At 41.3% G+C, this 20,388-nt stretch overlaps 1 protein-coding gene across 1 annotated transcript in view; it reads right to left on the reverse strand.

Annotated features, from left to right (window-relative positions):
- LOC110487865 (gamma-aminobutyric acid type B receptor subunit 1) overlaps positions 1 to 20,388 on the reverse strand; it is a 198,377-nt gene that overhangs the window by 63,366 nt on the left and 114,623 nt on the right. Inside the window, exons 12-13 of the mRNA XM_090227436.1 lie at positions 12,651 to 12,896; positions 4,047 to 4,110 (exon numbers count right to left, since the gene is read on the reverse strand). Of these exons, the coding sequence (XP_090083562.1) occupies positions 4,047 to 4,110; positions 12,651 to 12,896 (310 nt within the window). The remainder of the gene's footprint in view (positions 1 to 4,046; positions 4,111 to 12,650; positions 12,897 to 20,388) is intronic.

The raw sequence follows: 20,388 nt of genomic DNA on the forward strand, positions 1-20,388 counted from the left end.
CACTTTCACTCTCTCCCTGTCCCTCTTGTCTCTGTCGTTCTCTCTTTCTCGCTCCCTCTCTCTCCCTGTCCCTCTTGTCTCTGTCGGTCTCTCTCTCTTTCTCGCTCGCTCTCTCTCCCTGTCCCTCTTGTCTCTGTCGGTCTCTCTCTCTTTCTCGCTCTCACTTTCACTCTCTCCCTGTCCCTCTTGTCTCTGTCGGTCTCTCTCTCTTTCTCGCTCGCTCTCTCTCCCTGTCCCTCTTGTCTCTGTCGGTCTCTCTCTCTTTCTCGCTCTCGCATTCGCTCTCTCCCTGTCCCTCTTGTCTCTGTCGGTCTCGCTCTCTTTCTCTCGCTCTCTCCCTGTCCCTCTCGTCTCTCTCTCTCCCTCTCGTCTCTGTCTGTCTCTCTCTCTCCCTCTCCCCCTCGTCTCCCTCTCTCTTTCTCGCTCTCACTTTCACCCTCTCCCTCTCGTCTCTGTCTGTCTCTCCCTCTCCCTCTTGTCTCTGTCTGTCTCACTTTCACTCTCTCCCTGTCCCTCTTGTCTCTGTCGGTCTCTCTCTCTTTCTTGCTCCCTCTCTCTCCCTGTCCCTCTTGTCTCTGTCGGTCTCTCTCTCTTTCTCGCTCGCTCTCTCTCCCTGTCCCTCTTGTCTATGTCGGTCTCTCTCTCTTTCTCGCTCTTGCATTCGCTCTCTCCCTCTCCCTCTCGTCTCTGCCTCTCTCTTTCTCTCCCTCTCGTCTCTGTCTGTCTCGCTCTCTCGCCCTCGTCTCTCTCTCTCTTTCTCGCTCTCACTTTCACTCTCTCCCTGTCCCTCTTGTCTCTGTCGGTCTCTCTCTCTTTCTCGCTTGCTCTCTCTCCCTGTCCCGCTTGTCTCTGTCGGTCTCTCTCTCTTTCTCGCTCTCGCATTCGCTCTCTCCCTGTCCCTCTTGTCTCTGTCGGTCTCTCTCTCTTTCTCGCTCGCTCTCTCTCCCTGTCCCTGTTGTCTCTGTCGGTCTCTCTCTCTTTCTCGCTCGCTCTCTCTCCCTGTCCCTCTTGTCTCTGTCGGTCTCTCTCTCTTTCTCGCTCTCACTTTCACTCTCTCCCTGTCCCTCTTGTCTCTGTCGTTCTCTCTTTCTCGCTCCCTCTCTCTCCCTGTCCCTCTTGTCTCTGTCGGTCTCTCTCTCTTTCTCGCTCGCTCTCTCTCCCTGTCCCTCTTGTCTCTGTCGGTCTCTCTCTCTTTCTTGCTCTCGCATTCGCTCTCTCCCTGTCCCTCTTGTCTCTGTCGGTCTCGCTCTCTTTCTCTCGCTCTCTCCCTGTCCCTCTCGTCTCTCTCTCTCCCTCTCCCTCTCGTCTCTGTCTGTCTCTCTCTCTCTCTCTCTCTCTCCCTCTCGTCTCTCTCTCTCCCTCTCCCTCTCCCTCTCGTCTCTGTCTGTCTGTCTGTATGTCTCTCTCTCTCTCTCTCGTCTCTGTCTGTCTCTCCCTCTCCCTCTCGTCTCTGTCTGTCTCTCCCTCTCCCTCTCGTCTCTGTCTGTCTCTCCCTCTCCCTCTCGTCTCTGTCTGTCTCTCCCTCTCCCTCTCGTCTCTGTCTGTCTCTCCCTCTCCCTCTCCCTCTCCCTCTCGTCTCTGTCTGTCTGTCTCTCTCTCTCTCGTCTCTCTCTCTCTCTCGTCTCTGTCTGTCTCTCCCTCTGTCTGTCTCTCCCTCTCCCTCTCGTCTCTGTCTCTCTCCCTCTCTCTCTCTCTCCCTCTCGTCTCTCTCCCTCTCCCTCTCCCTCTCGTCTCTGTCTCTCTCCCTCTCCCTCTCGTCTCTTTCCCTCTCCCTCTCCCTCTCGTCTCTCTCCCTCTCCCTCTCCCTCTCTCCCGCTCCCTCTCTCCCTCTCCCTCTCGTCTCTGTCTCTCTCTCTCTCTCTCTCTCTCCCTCTCCCTCTCCCTCTCCCTCTCGTCTCTGTCTCTGTCCCTCTCCCTCTCTCTCCTTGTGGAGATGACTGTAGCAGCGTTTATGCTAAACTAAAGCACTGGGCTTTCGGGTTTATTGTAATTTCAAGAAGAACTGATACATTTCAGAAGCTCATTTGGGAAACCCTCCAAGTGAAATATTTAAGCAGCTATTAACTTTTTATGCACATGTTGACTTCATTAGTTTCTGCTATCATTGTATTATGAGTAAGTACAGCTGTGCCAGGGGACAATATTGAGACCCTTATTGTTCATGAGACTTACTGAACAGATGTGTCTGGGCATAAACCTAACCCCTCAACACACACAGACACACACACACAGAAACCTAACGCCTAAACACACACACACACACACCTAACCCGTCAACACACACAAAAACCTAACCCCTAAACACACACACACACAAACACAGAAACCTAACCTCTCAACAAACACACACAAACACAAGCACACACACAGAGAGAAGCCAAACCCCCTCAAAACATGAGGGGTTTCAGTGGAGATTAAAAAAAACTCGTATTGTTAGTAAATTCAGTATATGGAACATACTGTGGAAGGAAGACCAAAGGGAGACCAGAGTAGAGGGAGACTAGAGGTGAAGAAGACCAGAGGGAGATCAGAAATACCATATTTACAAGTATTCAGACCCTTTCATATGAGGCTCAAAATTGAACTCAGGTGCATCCTGTTTCCATTGATCATCCTTGAGATGTTTCTACAACTTGATTGGAGTCCACCTGTGGTAAATTCAATTGATTGGACATGATTTGGAAAGGCACACACCTGTCTATATAACGTCCCACAGTTGACAGTGCATGTCAGAGCAAAAACCAAGCCATGAGGTCGAAGGAACTGTCCATAGAGCTCCGAAACAGGATTGTGTCGAGGCACAGATCTTCGGAAGGGTACCGAAACATTTCAGCAGCATTGAAAGTCCCCAAAAAACACAGTGGCCTCCATCATTCTTAAATGGAAGAAGTTTGGAACCACCAAGACTCTTTCTAGAGCTGGCCGCCCGGCCAAACTGAGCAATCGGGCCTTGGTCAGGGAGGTGACCAAGAACCCGATGGTCACTCTGACAGACCTCCAGAGTTCCTTTGTGGAGATGGGACAACCTTCCATCTCTGCTGTACTCCACAAATCAGGACTTTATGATAAAGTGGCCAGACAGAAGCCACTCCTCAGGAAAAGGCACATGACAGTCAGCTTGGAGTTTGCCAAAAGGCATCTAAAGGACTCTAAGACCATGAGAAAGATTCTCTGGTCTGATGAAACCAAGATTAAACTCTTTGGCCTGAATGCCAAGTGTCACATCTGGAGGAAACCTGGCACCATTCCTATGGTGAAGCATGGAGGAGGAGGTGTGATGGTGTGGGGGTGCTTAGCTGGAGACACTGTCTGTGTTTTATTTAGAAAACCAGGCACACATAACCAGCATGGCTACCACAGCATCCTGCAGGAATACACCACCCCATCTGGTTTGCGCTTAGTGGGACTATCATTTGTTTTTTCAACGGGACAATGACCCAACACACCTCTAGGCTGTGTAAGGGCTATTTGACCAAGAAGGAGAGTGATGGAGTGCTGCATCAGATGACCTGGCCTCCACAATCACACAACCTTAACCAAATTGAGATGGTTTGGGATGAGTTGGACCGCAGAGTGAAGGAAAAGCCACCAACAAGTGCTCAGCTTATGTGGGAACTCCTTCAAGACTGTTGGAAAAGCATTCTAGATGAAGCTGGTTGAGAGAATGCCACGAGTGTGCAAAGCTGTCATTAAGGCAAAGGGTAGCTACTTTGAAGAATCTCAAATATAAAATATATTTACATTTGTTTAATTAACACTTTTTTGGTCACCACATGATTCCATGTGTTATTTCGTAGTGTTATTGTCTTCACTATTATTCTACAATGTTGAAAATAGTCAAAATAAAGAAAAGTCCTTGAATGAGTAGGTGTGTGGACACTGGCCATCCACGCTAGTACACAACAAATGTTACTACCCGGATCCAAGATTGGTGCCATGCCGATGTTTCATGTTCAAAATTACAAGATGTCACCAGCCGTGGGCTAGTTGGGGACATTTCATTTATTTATTTATATTATACACGAGGAATAGAGAGAGTACTGTACCTTGCAGCTGCTCAATAAGAGTCCAGGCCATTCTAGAACCCTGGGCATCAAACACAACATGGCCCTGTAGGAAGACAAATAATGAAGATTTAAAATTTAAAAAAATGTAAGTGGTATACAGTTTAACACCTCTCTCTTTCAGTTTTCTGACTTTTAGGAGGTTATTCCATCAACGTCACAACAAACATACCCAGAAAGTGGTTGCAATATTCTCAGAACATATTAACGTTCTAGACATGTTTCTTGGGAACATTGCAATATTCTCAGAACATATTAATATTCTAGACATGTTTCTTGGGAACATTGCAATATTCTCAGAACATATTAATATTCTAGACATGTTTCTTGTTCTCAGAACATATTAATGTTCTAGACATGTTTCTTGTTCTCAGAACATATTAATATTCTAGACATGTTTCTTGTTCTCAGAACATATAAATGTTCTAGACATGTTTCTTGTTCTCAGAACATATAAATGTTCTAGACATGTTTCTTGTTCTCAGAACATATTAACGTTCTAGACATGTTTCTTGTTCTCAGAACATATTAATATTCTAGACATGTTTCTTGTTCTCAGAACATATTAATGTTCTAGACATGTTTCTTGTTCTCAGAACATATTAATATTCTAGACATGTTTCTTGTTCTCAGAACATATTAATATTCTAGACATGTTTCTTGTTCTCAGAACATATTAATATTCTAGACATGTTTCTTGTTCTCAGAACATATTAATGTTCTAGACATGTTTCTTGTTCTCAGAACATATTCATGTTCTAGACATGTTTCTTGTTCTCAGAACATATTAATGTTCTAGACATGTTTCTTGTTCTCAGAACATATTAATATTCTAGACATGTTTCTTGTTCTCAGAACATATTAATATTCTAGACATGTTTCTTGTTCTCAGAACATATTAATGTTCTAGACATGTTTCTTGTTCTCAGAACATATTAATATTCTAGACATGTTTCTTGTTCTCAGAACATATTAATGTTCTAGACATGTTTCTCAGGAACGTTACAATGTTCTCAGAACATATTAATATTCTAGACATGTTTCTTGTTCTCAGAACATATTAATGTTCTAGACATGTTTCTTGGGAACGTTGCAATGTTCTCAGAACATATTAATGTTCTAGACATGTTTCTTGTTCTCAGAACATATTAATGTTCTAGACATGTTTCTCAGGAACGTTACAATGTTCTCAGAACATATTAATGTTCTAGACATGTTTCTTGTTCTCAGAACATATTAATGTTCTAGACATGTTTCTTGGGAACGTTGCAATGTTCTCAGAACATATTAATGTTCTAGACATGTTTCTTGGGAACGTTGCAATGTTCTCAGAACATATTAATGTTCTGGACATGTTTCTCAGGAACGTTACAATGTTCTCAGAACATATTAATGTTCTAGACATGTTTCTTGTTCTCAGAACATATTAATGTTCTAGACATGTTTCTTGTTCTCAGAACATATTAATATTCTAGACATGTTTCTTGTTCTCAGAACATATTAATGTTCTAGACATGTTTCTTGTTCTCAGAACATATTAATATTCTAGACATGTTTCTTGTTCTCAGAACATATTAATATTCTAGACATGTTTCTTGTTCTCAGAACATATTAATATTCTAGACATGTTTCTTGTTCTCAGAACATATTAATATTCTAGACATGTTTCTTGTTCTCAGAACATATTAATATTCTAGACATGTTTCTTGTTCTCAGAACATATTAATATTCTAGACATGTTTCTTGTTCTCAGAACATATTAATATTCTAGACATGTTTCTTGTTCTCAGAACATATTAATATTCTAGACATGTTTCTTGTTCTCAGAACATATTAATATTCTAGACATGTTTCTTGTTCTCAGAACATATTAATATTCTAGACATGTTTCTTGTTCTCAGAACATATTAATATTCTAGACATGTTTCTTGTTCTCAGAACATATTAATGTTCTAGACATGTTTCTCAGGAACGTTACAATGTTCTCAGAACATATTAATGTTCTAGACATGTTTCTTGTTCTCAGAACATATTAATGTTCTAGACATGTTTCTTGTTCTCAGAACATATTAATGTTCTAGACATGTTTCTTGTTCTCAGAACATATTAATGTTCTAGACATGTTTCTCAGGAACGTTACAATGTTCTCAGAACATATTCATGTTCTAGACATGTTTCTTGTTCTCAGAACATATTAATGTTCTAGACATGTTTCTTGTTCTCAGAACATATTCATGTTCTAGACATGTTTCTTGTTCTCAGAACATATTCATGTTCTAGACATGTTTCTTGTTCTCAGAACATATTAATGTTCTAGACATGTTTCTCAGGAACGTTACAGTGTTCTCAGAACATATTAATGTTCTAGACATGTTTCTTGTTCTCAGAACATATTAACGTTCTAGACATGTTTCTTGTTCTCAGAACATATTAATGTTCTAGACATGTTTCTTGTTCTCAGAACATATTAATGTTCTAGACATGTTTCTCAGGAACGTTACAATGTTCTCAGAACATATTAATGTTCTAGACATGTTTCTTGTTCTCAGAACATATTAATATTCTAGACATGTTTCTTGTTCTCAGAACATATTAATGTTCTAGACATGTTTCTTGTTCTCAGAACATATTAATATTCTAGACATGTTTCTTGTTCTCAGAACATATTAATATTCTAGACATGTTTCTTGTTCTCAGAACATATTAATATTCTAGACATGTTTCTTGTTCTCAGAACATATTAATATTCTAGACATGTTTCTTGTTCTCAGAACATATTAATATTCTAGACATGTTTCTTGTTCTCAGAACATATTAATATTCTAGACATGTTTCTTGTTCTCAGAACATATTAATATTCTAGACATGTTTCTTGTTCTCAGAACATATTAATATTCTAGACATGTTTCTTGTTCTCAGAACATATTAATATTCTAGACATGTTTCTTGTTCTCAGAACATATTAATATTCTAGACATGTTTCTTGTTCTCAGAACATATTAATATTCTAGACATGTTTCTTGTTCTCAGAACATATTAATGTTCTAGACATGTTTCTCAGGAACGTTACAATGTTCTCAGAACATATTAATGTTCTAGACATGTTTCTTGTTCTCAGAACATATTAATGTTCTAGACATGTTTCTTGTTCTCAGAACATATTAATGTTCTAGACATGTTTCTTGTTCTCAGAACATATTAATGTTCTAGACATGTTTCTCAGGAACGTTACAATGTTCTCAGAACATATTCATGTTCTAGACATGTTTCTTGTTCTCAGAACATATTAATGTTCTAGACATGTTTCTTGTTCTCAGAACATATTCATGTTCTAGACATGTTTCTTGTTCTCAGAACATATTCATGTTCTAGACATGTTTCTTGTTCTCAGAACATATTAATGTTCTAGACATGTTTCTCAGGAACGTTACAATGTTCTCAGAACATATTAATGTTCTAGACATGTTTCTTGTTCTCAGAACATATTAACGTTCTAGACATGTTTCTTGTTCTCAGAACATATTAATGTTCTAGACATGTTTCTTGTTCTCAGAACATATTAATGTTCTAGACATGTTTCTCAGGAACGTTACAATGTTCTCAGAACATATTAATGTTCTAGACATGTTTCTTGTTCTCAGAACATATTAACGTTCTAGACATGTTTCTTGTTCTCAGAACATATTAATGTTCTAGACATGTTTCTTGTTCTCAGAACATATTAACGTTCTAGACATGTTTCTTGTTCTCAGAACATATTAATGTTCTAGACATGTTTCTTGTTCTCAGAACATATTAACGTTCTAGACATGTTTCTTGTTCTCAGAACATATTAATATTCTAGACATGTTTCTTGTTCTCAGAACATATTAACGTTCTAGACATGTTTCTTGTTCTCAGAACATATTAATATTCTAGACATGTTTCTTGTTCTCAGAACATATTAATATTCTAGACATGTTTCTTGTTCTCAGAACATATTAATATTCTAGACATGTTTCTTGTTCTCAGAACATATTAATATTCTAGACATGTTTCTTGTTCTCAGAACATATTAATATTCTAGACATGTTTCTTGTTCTCAGAACATATTAATATTCTAGACATGTTTCTTGTTCTCAGAACATATTAATATTCTAGACATGTTTCTTGGGAAAGTTGCAAGAACAGTCATGTTTTCACTTTTCTAAGGTTTAGGAGAATATTCTTCCCTAAAGACGTTCTGATTACATTAAGGGGATTATCTCTTGGAAACAGTCCTTTTCTGACGTTTAGGAGAATATTCTTCCCTAAAGACATTCCGTTAACATTAAGGGGATGATCTCTTGAAAACAGTCCTTTTCTGAGGTTAAGGACAATATTCTTCCCTAAAGACGTTCTGTTTACATTAAGGTGATGATCTCTTGGAAACAGTCCTTGCACATCACTAGAACTCTCCTATGAAAACGGTAAGTAATGACCATATGAGACACTTAAGGGAACGTTCTCTAAAGTTGTGGCAACGTTTGTTGTAATCTGGGTCTCTCTCGCATCTCTGTCTGTCTCTCGCTCTCTCTCTCTCTGTCTCTCTCTTTCTCAGTCTGAATCTCTCTGTGTGTCTTTCTGTCTCTGTGTCTCTCTCAAGCTGTCTGTCTCTCTCTGTGTCTCTCTCTCTCTTTGTGTCTCTCTCTCTCTTTGTTTCTCTCTCTATCTACATCGCTTTCTTTCTCAATCCTTCTCTCTCTGTGCCTCTATCTCTCTTTCTCTGTGTATGTCTCTCTCTCTTGATGGCCGTCTATCTGGCTGTCTCTCTTTCTCAATTCAATGGGCGTTCTTGGCATGGGAAACATATGTTTACATTGCCAAATGCAAGTGAAATAGACAATAAACAAAAGTGAAATAAACAATCAAAACTGAGCAGTAAGTTCACATACGTTTCAAAGGAATAGAGACATTTCAAATGACATGTAAGGGCTGTGTAAAGTGTTGTAATGATGTGCAAATAGTTAATGTACAAAAATGAAAATAAATAAACATAAATATGGGTTGTATTTACAATGGTGTTTGTTCTTCACTGGTTGACCTTTTCTTGTGACAACAGGTCACAAATCTTGCTGCGGTGATGGCACACTGTGGTATTTCACCTAATAGACATGAGAGTTTATCAAAATTAGATTAATTTTCAAATTCTTTGTGGGTCTGTGTAATCTGAGTGAAATATGTGTCTCTAATATGGTCATACGTTTAGGTTAGGAAGTGCAGCTCAGTTTCCACCTCATTTTCTGGGCAGTGTGCACACAGCCTGTCTTTTCTTGAGAGCCAGGTCTGCCTATGGCAGCCTCTCTCAATAGAAAGGCTATGCTCACTTAGTCTGTACATAGTCAAGGCTTTCCTTAATTTTGGGTCAGTCACCGAGGTCAGGTATTCTGCCACTGTGTACTCTCTGTGTAGGGCCAAATAGCATTCTAGTTTGCTCTGTTTTTTTGTTAATTCTTTCCAATGTGTCAAGTAATTATCTTTTTGTTTTCTCATGATTTGGTTGGGTCTAATTGTGCTGCTGTCCTGGGGGCTCTGTGGGGTCTGTTTGTGCTTATGAACAGAGCCCCAGGACCAGCTTGTTTAGGGTAATGTATCTGTAGGTGATAGCTTTATTATGGAGGTTTGAATATATTTTTTATTTTAGGTGGAATTTAACCGCTCTTTTCTGGATTTTGATCATTAGCGAATATCGTCCTAATTCTACTCTGCATATTATTCGGTGTTTTACGTTGTACACAGCGGATGTTTTTGCAGAATTCTGCATGCAAAGACTCGATTTGGTGCTTGTCCCATTTTGTGAATTCTTGGTTGGTGAGTTGACCCCAGACCTCACAACCATAAAGGGCAATGGGTTTTTATAACTGATTCAAGTATTTTTAGTTCTTTGCCAGATCCCAAATGGGATGTCGAATTATATGTTCCTTTTGATGGCGCAGAATGCCCTTCTTGCTTTGTTTATCAGATCATTCACAGCTTTGTGGAAGTTACCTGTGGTGCTTCTGTTTACACAGGTATAAATTATTTTTGTGGGCTCTACGGTGTCTAGATGGAATTTGTATTTGTGGTCCTGGCAAATCTAGGTGCTGCTGTAGGCCCTCCTTGGTTGGGGACAGAAGCACCAGATCATCAACAAACAGTAGACATTTGACTCTAGTGAGGTGAGGCTGGGTGCTGCAGACTGTTCTAGTCATTGATATACTGTACATGTTGAACGTACATGTTGAACAGGGTGGGGCTCAAGCTGCATCCCTTTCTCAACCCACAGCCCTGTGGAACATGTTGTTTGTTTAGATGGATTCTATAATGTCGGATCTTTTTCCCTCCAACATTGCTATACATCAATTTGTATAGCAAGACCCTCATGCCCAATTGAGTCAAAAGCTTTTTTTTTCATTGAGGATACCATTAACACCACAGGCCTTTTGGGGTTGGAGGGTTTGTCCTGTAGTTCATTCAATGTAATTGGAGAATTCAGTGGGTTCTGTTAGTCTTTAATAGCTGATTCTAAGATTTGTAATTGATTAGGTATATATTTTTGCTGTTTGTTCTTTGAAGAAGTGGTTTCTCCATACATCTCCGTTTTGGATAGATAACTCTTCGTGTTGTTGTTTGTTTGGTGTTTTCCAATTTTCACAGAAGTGGTTAGATTCTATGGATTCTTCAATGACTTTCAGCAGATTTCTGACGTGCTGTTCCTTCTTTTTTTCTAGTGCATTTCTGTATTGTTTTAGTGTTTCACCGTAGTGAAGCCGTAGACTCGTAGGTTTTCTGGGTCTCCATGTTTTTGACTGGACAGGTTTGTCAATTTATTTCTTAGGTTTTTTGCAATCTTCATCAAACCATTTGTCCTTGTTGAACATTTTCTTAAGTTGTTTGCTTTCTTTTATATATATTTGATAGGGAAGCTGAAAGGTCAACTATACTATTTAGGCTTTTTACTGCCAAGTTTCTACTTTCACTATTATAGAGAAATGTTTTGTCCAGAATTTGTCTAAAAGGGATTGAATTTGTTGTTGCATAATTGTTTTTTGGTAGGTTTCTGCACTACTGTCCTTCCATCTATAGCATGTCTTAATTCATGTTCTGCAGTTCCTTTGGCATTGATGTCTCATGATTGAGTATTGCTCTGTTCAAGTAGAGTGTGATTTTGCTGTGATCTGATAGGGGTGTCAGTGGACTGACTGAACGCTCTAAGAGACTCTGGGTTGAGGTCAGTGATAAAGTAGTCAGCAGTATTACTGCCAGGGGATGAGCTGTACGTGTACCGACCGTAGCCTACCATTGACTTATTACAGACCCAGTGTGCGACAGAGCTGCAGGGAGTTGTGACCTATTTTTTTGGGGTTGTTTTGTCATAATTGTGGACATGTTTGGGAGGGAATGATGTCACCTCCAGGTAGGTGTTCGTCCCCCTTTGTGCTGAAAGTGTCAGGTTCTTGTCCAGTTCTGGCATTTAGGTCACCACAGACTACTACATGCCCCTGGGCCTGGAAATTGTTGCTCTCCTCCTCTAGGGTGGAGAAGCTGTCTTCAATAATGTATGGGGATTCTATTGGGGGTAAATTAATTGAAAAAATGGCCAGGGTTTGCTTGGGGGGGGGTGTCTTAGCTGGTTGGTATGTGGCTGGTGATGCTGTGGCCAGGGTTTGCTTGGGGGGGGGGGGGGTCTTAGCTGGTTGGTATGTGGCTGGTGATGCTGTGGCCTGGGTGTAGGTCCTCTTGGCGTAGGTCCTCTTGGCGTAGGTCCTCTTGGCGTGAGTTCTCCCGGTGCAGGGTATTCACTTGTTTGCATGGTCTTCATACTGGCCGATGTTAGTTCACTCAGAGGCAGAGGAAAGCTGGAAGCACGTTGCCCTTTATAGGAATGGTTCATATATTTTTGATTACCTAATCAGCCGCTCATATTGAGTTTAGGTGCAGCGACGGGTCAAGGGAAAGATTGAGCCTGCATTGATAGGGTCTATCTATTTCTCTCTCTCTCTCTCTCTCCCTCTCCCTCTCCCTCCCTCGTGTGTCTACCTTATGGTGTCAGGGGATAAGGTATAGTTCTGTCTGGAGGATACATCTCTCTTTCTGTTTTTCTCTCTTTCAGTTCCTCTCTCTCACACACTCACTCTCTCCCCTCACTCCCTGTTATTCACATTATGGATTGACCAGTGGGAATACAGTGGCCTCCTTGGGGGCCTTCGGGAGGGTGTCTCGCTGCTCGTTGCTCTGTTGCTCCTGTGGGCGGTGCTGGGGCTGTGTTTGAGGGGGATGTCCTTCAGGGTCCTGGAAAAGGTGGGGAGTGCTTCCTTGTAGAGGTGGCACTAGTCGTAAAGACTGCTCAAGTCCAGGGTAGAGTCTGTCTGTCTGTCTGTCTGTCTGTCTGTCTGTCTGTCTGTCTGTCTGTCTGTCTGTCTGTCTGTCTGTCTGTCTCTATTTCTGTCTCTATTTCTGTCTCTGCGTCTCTCTGCGTGTCTCTCTCTCTCTCTCATATCTCTCATATCTTTCCCAGTACAACCACAAACTTCTCCTCTTTCTCTTCAATTTCCATCCTCTCTCTGTGGTGACATACAAGATACTCACCGACACTCCTTCGAATGAGCTGGTGTTGAGAGCACGATAGATCTCGGCGGTGATATCTTGGTTGTTGTAGTTGAAGTCTTCTAGCCTGCGGCCCTTGGCCTTCAGGGGCCCCACGGTCTTGTTGAGGGCCAGAGCCAGGGCCCACACTGCATCGTAGGCCAGAGGAGCCTCCTGGAACCCCCCCGTCTCCTCTGGGTTCTTACCCCCCAACTTAGACATCAGCTGGTTCAGAAACTCCTGAGACGTCTGAAGAAGAGAGAGGAGGAGGGCTTAGAACAGTTTTTTTCACCTTTATTTAACCAGGTAGGCCAGTTGAGAACAAGTTGTCATTTACAACTGCGACCTGGCCAAGATAAAGCAAAGCAGTGTAACACAAAGCAATCACACAGAGTTACACATAGGAATAAACAAGCGTACAGTCAATAACACAATAGAAAATTATGGGTGGGTGAAGAAGGGTTGGTGTACACAGCTGGCATGGTCTCCCAGTGGGCGGGGTCTATCTGGGTACAGGTCAGATGTTCCTCCCCCCTTTAAGAAGTCACCAGGGTACAAACACGACAAACACTCACACTTACACAGGTACCCAAACACACACCAACCAGCCAGCCAACCAGCCAGCCAGCCAATCAAACAAACAAACAACCAAACAAACAAACCAACTGCAATGCACCCCTCCTGTATCCATCCACCCCCATTCTGTTGGCCCAGGATCCTGTTATATATGGACTGAGTTCCAGACATCTACCCCCATTCTGTTGGCCCAGGGCTCCTGTTATATATGGACTGAGTTCCAGACATCTACCAGTTTCTACCCTTTGACAACAACAACAACGTCACATTGGACAGGTCCACTTTGTGATTGAATCCCTACACCCTCGTAAATTGGTTCAATAACACAAATGCTTTTCTCTCCCATTTAGCTTGATGTGGAGTTTTTTTTTTTAAAGGATTGGACAGGTTTTTGACAATAGTTTGTTTATCTGCCATGCGACGGGAGACGACGCTCCAAGAGAACGTTCTCTACAGAACAGCGGTAAGGGCCAATTTGTATTTTGGGACAGATAAACAACTCTGTCAAAAACATGTCCAATCCTCGAGCCAAAGACATTAGGTTTTGAGACACAGTCTCGGGCAATGCATGCATTCACCCGCTCTATGGTGGCGTGGTGAAAGTATTTTCGTGGTAGCAGGGTGGAGATCATCACTTGTGTGTTAGGGAATGTGGAAGAAGCTTTTTCAACGATGGTTGAGCGTCGTATTATTAGCAGACTCAGACACAAACACACAATCAGTTTTCCATTGTAATACAATATGAGAGATGGGGTCTGTGTGTTGTGTTTTTCTAGCTCATCCTGAAGGGAGAGAGACAGAGAGGATGTTTTCATGCTGTCTGAGTCTAGAAAGGGAATTATTAATTGGCATCACTTTAGACGGGAGTGCTGGAACAGGGCTTGACAGGAAGGGTGCTGAACAGGGCTCAACAGGAAGGGTGCTGTACAGGGCTCAACAGGAAGGGTGCTGTACAGGGCTCAACAGGAAGGGTTCTGTCAGAAGGCTTGACAGCGAGGGAATATGGAGGAAGGAAGGAGAGGAGGCTCTCGCTCTCTACCTGATCTCTGTGACGAGCTAAGGAGAGACATAACCGATCTGTAATAGGCAGAGTTCCAAATGGCCCTCTATTCCCCTATATCGTGCACTACTTTCAATCAGGGCCCATAATAGGAAATAAAATAGGTTGCCATTTGGGAGACAGACCTAGAAGCAAGTAAATTGTCAAGCAAACGTCCACAGTCACTGTTAGAACTATTCAAATAGCCAAAAGGTACTCTATTTTCTACTCTCTGTCTGTAGCGCTGCTTCCAGCAGCAGTAGCACGTTGTTTCCCGTTGCTTAGCAACCGCGGTAAACAAGTCTATCGCGCAGAGGTCATGCTGCTGTAGCTGTTGCACACATACAGTTTATTAGGTGGCCTTGGCTTGCTATATAAAGCAGGCAGACAGGCATCGAGGCATTAAGTTACTGTTCCGTTGAATGTTAGATAGACCAAATGGTTGACCTAACCGACTTTGAGGGTGGTATGATCGTCAGTGCCAGGAGTGCCAGATCCAGTATCTCACAAATGTCTGCCCTCCTGAGCTGCTTTTCACACACACAGACATTGTCTTGGGTTTACCAGGTACCGTCCAGTCCTGTGGTGGGAAACAGCTCACGGAGGAGAGAGGTCGAAGGAGAATGGCAAGCTAACAGGTGGGCCACAACCAGACATAATAACGGCACAGTACAACAGTGGTGGGTAGAGAGGCATCTTGGAACGCACACCTCGTTGATCCTTGTCATGGATGGGCGATTTGGATGGGCGATTTGGATGGCCGATTTGCAGCAGACGACCACACCGGGTTCCACTCTTTTCAGCTAAAAACAACAAGAAGTGGCTCCAGTGGGCAAGAGATCACCAACACTGGAGGAGTGGAAAAACATTGCCTGCTTCGCCGAATCCCGGTTCCTGTTGCGTCATGCTGATAGCGGAGTCAGGATTTGGCGTAAGCAGCATCAATCCATGGACACATCCTGCCTGGTACAGGCTAGTGGCGGTGGAGTACTGGTGTGGGGAATGTTTTCCTGGCACACATTAGGTCCTTTGATACCAATTGAGCAATGAATGTTTCCGACACCTTATAGAATCCACGTAGAATTCAGGTTGTTCCGAAGGCAAACGGGGGGAATTCTGACCTGGTACTAGATGTGTGTACCTAATAAACTGGCCAGTGAGTGTATATTACGACATTTGCTAGCCTAGCATGGATTTCAACTTCTCTCAGATTCACATTCACTTAGAAATGTCCACACTTACCAAGAATGGCATTTGGTAGTTAATTTCAGCCGGAGATGGTGGCTTTTAGCATACTTTTGGCATCTTCACCAACAGGATAAAACATATACAGTGCCTTGCAAAATAACTTAATCCCCTTTGGTGTTTTTCCTATTCTGTTGCATTACAACCTGTCATTTAAATGGATTTTAATTTGGATTTCATGTAATGGACATACACAAAATTGTCTAAATTGGTGAAGCGAAAGGAAAAATAAATATTTTTTCAAAAAAATTGAAAAAATAAAAAACTGAAAAGTGGTGCGTGTGTTCACCCCCATTACTATGAAGCCCCTCCCCTTTGCTACGAAGCCCCTCCCCTTTGCTATGAAGCCCCTCCCCTTTGCTATGAAGCCCCTAAATTAGATCTGGTGCAACCAATTACCTTCAGAAGTCACATAATTAGTTAAATAAAGTTCACCTGTGTGCAATATAAGTGTCACATGATCTGTCACATGATCTCAGTATATATACACCTGTTCTGAAAGGCCCCAGAGTCTGCAACACCACTAAGCAAGGGGCACCACCAAGCAAGCGGCACCATGAAGACCAAGGAGCTCTCCAAACAGGTCAGGGACAAAGTTGTGGAGAAGTACAGATCAGGGTTGGGTTATAAAAAAATATCTGAAACTTTGAACATCCCACAGAGCTTCATTAAATCTATTATTAAAAAATGGAAAGAATATGGCCCCACAACAAACCTGCCAAGAGAGGGCTGCCCACCAAAACTCACGGACCAGGCAAGGAGGGCATTAATCAGAGAGGCAACAAAGAGACCAAAGATAATCTTGAAGGAGCTGCAAAGCTCCACAGCGGAGATTGGAGTATCTGTCCATAGGACCACTTTAAGCTGTACACTCCACAGAGCTGGGCTTTACGGAAGGGTGGCCAGAAAAAAGCCATTGCTTAAAGAACAAAATAAGCCAACACGTTTGGTGTTGTGGGAGAGTCCCCAAACATATGGAAGAAGGTACTCTGGTCAGATGAGATTAAAATGTAGCTTTTTTGGCCATCAAGGAAAGCGCTATGTCTGGCACAAACCCAACGCCTCTCATCACAAACATCTTGTTTGTTTCACAATAAAAAATATTTTGCATCTTCAAAGTGGTAGGCATGTTGTGTAAATCAAATGATACACCCCCCCCCAAAAAATCCATTTTAATTCCAGGTTGTAAGGCAACAAAATAGGACAAATGCCAAGTGGCGGTGAATACTTTATCGAGCCACTGTAGCCTGCCCTGCATACTATAGATACTATACTATACTATAGATACTACACTATACTATAGATACTATACTATACTATATTATAGATGCTATACTATGCTATATTATAGATACTATACTATAGATACTACACTATACTATAGATACTATACTATACTATACTATAGATACTATACTATACCATAGATACTATACTATACTATAGATACTATGCTATACTATAGATACTATACTATGCTATAGATACTATACTATAGATATTATACTATACTATAGATACTATACTATGGATCCTATACTATACTATAGATACTATACTATACTATACCATAGATACTATACTATACTATACTAGTGATACTATACTATACTATAGATACTATACTATAGATACTATACTATAGATTCTATACTATAGATACTATACTATAAATACTATACTATACTACAGATACAATACCATATTATAGATACTATACTATACTATGGATACTATATGACCCCTCCTGTCTCAGCCTCCAGTATTTATGCTGCAGTAGTTTATGTGTCGGGGGGCTAGGGTCAGTTTGTTATATCTGGAGTACTTCTCCTGTCCTATTCGGTGTCCTGTGTGAATCTAAGTGTGCGTTCTCTAATTCTCTCCTTCTCTCTTTCTCTCTCTCGGAGGACCTGAGCCCTAGGACCATGCCCCAGGACTACCTGACATGATGACTCCTTGCTGTCCCCAGTCCACCTGGCTGTGCTGCTGCTCCAGTTTCAACTGTTCTGCCTTATTATTATTCAACCATGCTGATCATTTATGAACATTTGAACATCTTGGCCATGTTCTGTTATAATCTCCACCCGGCACAGCCAGAAGAGGACTGGCCATCCCACATATGCTCTCTCTAATTCTCTCTTTCTTTCTCTCTCTCGGAGGACCTGAGCCCTAGGACCATGCCCCAGGAATACCTGACATGATGACTCCTTGCTGTCCCCAGTCCACCTGACTGTGCTGCTGCTCCAGTTTCAACTATTCTGCCTTATTATTATTCGACCATGCTGGTCATTTATGAACATTTGAACATCTTGACCATGTTTTGTTATAATCTCCACCCGGCACAGCCAGAAGAGGACTGGCCACCCCACATAGCCTGGTTCCTCTCTAGGTTTCTTCCTAGGTTTTGGCCTTTCTAGGGAGTTTTTCCTAGCCACCGTGCTTCTTCACCTGCATTGCTTGCTGTTTGGGGTTTTAGGCTGGGTTTCTGTACAGCACTTTGAGATATCAGCTGATGTACGAAGGGCTATATAAAATAAATTTGATTGATTGATACTATACTATAGATACTATACTATAGATACTATACTATGCTATAGATACTATACTATAGATACTATAATATACCATAGATACTATACTATAGATAGTATACAACATATACTATGCTATACTATAGATACTATACTATACTATAGATACTATAATATAATATAGATACTATACTAAACTATAGGTACTATACTATAGATACTATACTATAGATACTATAATATACTATAGATACTATACTATACTATAGATACTATGCTATACTATAGATACTATACTAGAAGAATGCTATACTATACTATAGATACTATACTATACTATAGATACTATACTATAGATACTACACTATAGATACTACACTATAGATACTATACTATACTATAGATACTATACTATACTATAGATACTATACTATAGATACTATACTATAGATACTATACTATACTATGGATACTATACTATAGATACTATACTATACTATAGATACTATACTATAGATACTATACTATAGATACTATACAATAGATACTACACTATAGATACTATACTATACTATAGACACTATACTATACTATAGATACTATACTATATATACTATACTATAGATACTATACTATAGTATAGATACTATACTATACTGTGGATACTATGCTATAGATACTATACTATAGATACTATACTATACTATAGATGCAGGCCATGTTACAGCTTCAAAGGGAGAGATCGTTCGAGGAAGGAGATGGATTAAGGTAGAAAAACTATTGTTAAGAATAATCATTAATTTACACTACTGCTATAGGGTTTGCTGGATATAGTTACTTAAAAAATACAATAACATTTTTATTTAACCTATATTTAACTAGGCAAGTCAGTAAAGAACAAATTCTAATTTACAATGACTGCCTAGGAACAGTGGGTTAACTGCCTGTTCAGGGGCAGAACGACAGATTTGTACCTTGTCAGCTCGGGGATTTGAACTTGAAACCTTTCAGTTACTAGTCCAAAACTCTAACCACTAGGACACCTGCCGTCGCTACACTCTAACCACTAGGCTACCTGCCGACCCTACACTCTAACCACTAGGACACCTGCCGTCGCTACACTCTAACCACTAGGCTACCTGCCGTCCCTACACTCTAACCACTAGGCTACCTGCCGTCCCTACACTCTAACCACTGGGCTACCTGCCGACCCTACACTCTAACCACTAGGCTACCTGCCGTCCCTACACTCTAACCACTAGGCCACCTGCCGACCCTACACTCTAACCACTAGGCTACTAGGGCCCATAGGTAAAGGGACGCATCCTCTAGTATCTCTCCCTCTCTAGGCTGCTTTTGACTAGGGCCCATAGGTAAAGAGACGCATCCTCTAGTATCTCTCCCTCTCTAGGCTGCTTTTGACTAGGGCCCATAGGTAAAGAGACGCATCCTCTAGTATCTCTCCCTCTCTAGGCTGCTTTTGACTAGGGCCCATAGGTAAAGGGACGCATCCTCTGGTATCTCTCCCTCTCTGCCACTTCAGCACTTCCAGACAGCACAGCCCCAGTGTATCGTTTCATAAAAAAAACGTGAACAAAAGTGTTTATTTATTCAGAGTTATATTTTCTACCAGCTACTCTACAGGGCGATGGTGATAATTCAGAGCCGAGACTTCAAGAGGGAGAGAAACGGTTTGCAGCACTCGAACGCTCCTCTCGAGCACAAAGCTTTTCTTCTACGAGGGAAAACTTCAAAGTAGATGGGTAATAATACAGGTTACTGTGAATAGCATCCTGAAGCTCTGCTCCTCTCCAGACACGGCAACACAAACTAAAGAGGGTCATTACACCGGGGGAAGGACTGGGACAACGTTAAAGTATATGTCCCAAAATGGCACCCCTAATCCCTACCTAGTGCGTTACTTTTGACCAGAGCCCTACTTTTCATGGATTTCACGTCAATACATTGCTGAAAGTTCTATGAGGTCCGACTGAACTTTTTACTTTTTTTACATTTCAGTGGCTTGGAAACACAATTACGTTTTTTCTAAAAAGGTAAATAATGAGTAGGAAAACCTTTTGTCATCATTGTGATGTCGTCAAATTGACTTTAGAGTAGCTAACGTTGTGAGGGGGAGAGCACCAGATTTGAGCTAGCTAATGTTAGCGTTGCTAGCATTGTTGCTAACGGCAACGTTGCCATCTGTCTAAAGTAAATCTGACAACATCGCAACGACGACAAAGTTGTTTCCCCACTAATTCTTTGCCTACTTTAACAATGTAATTTTATTTCCAAGACACTGTAGTGTAATTTAGGCAACATTGTCATTAACACCTGTTTAGAATGAATG

This window comes from Oncorhynchus mykiss, chromosome 30 (assembly GCF_057628025.1).
Source record: "Oncorhynchus mykiss isolate SJ-2025 chromosome 30, ASM5762802v1, whole genome shotgun sequence".
Classification (NCBI taxonomy): Eukaryota; Metazoa; Chordata; class Actinopteri; order Salmoniformes; family Salmonidae; genus Oncorhynchus; species Oncorhynchus mykiss.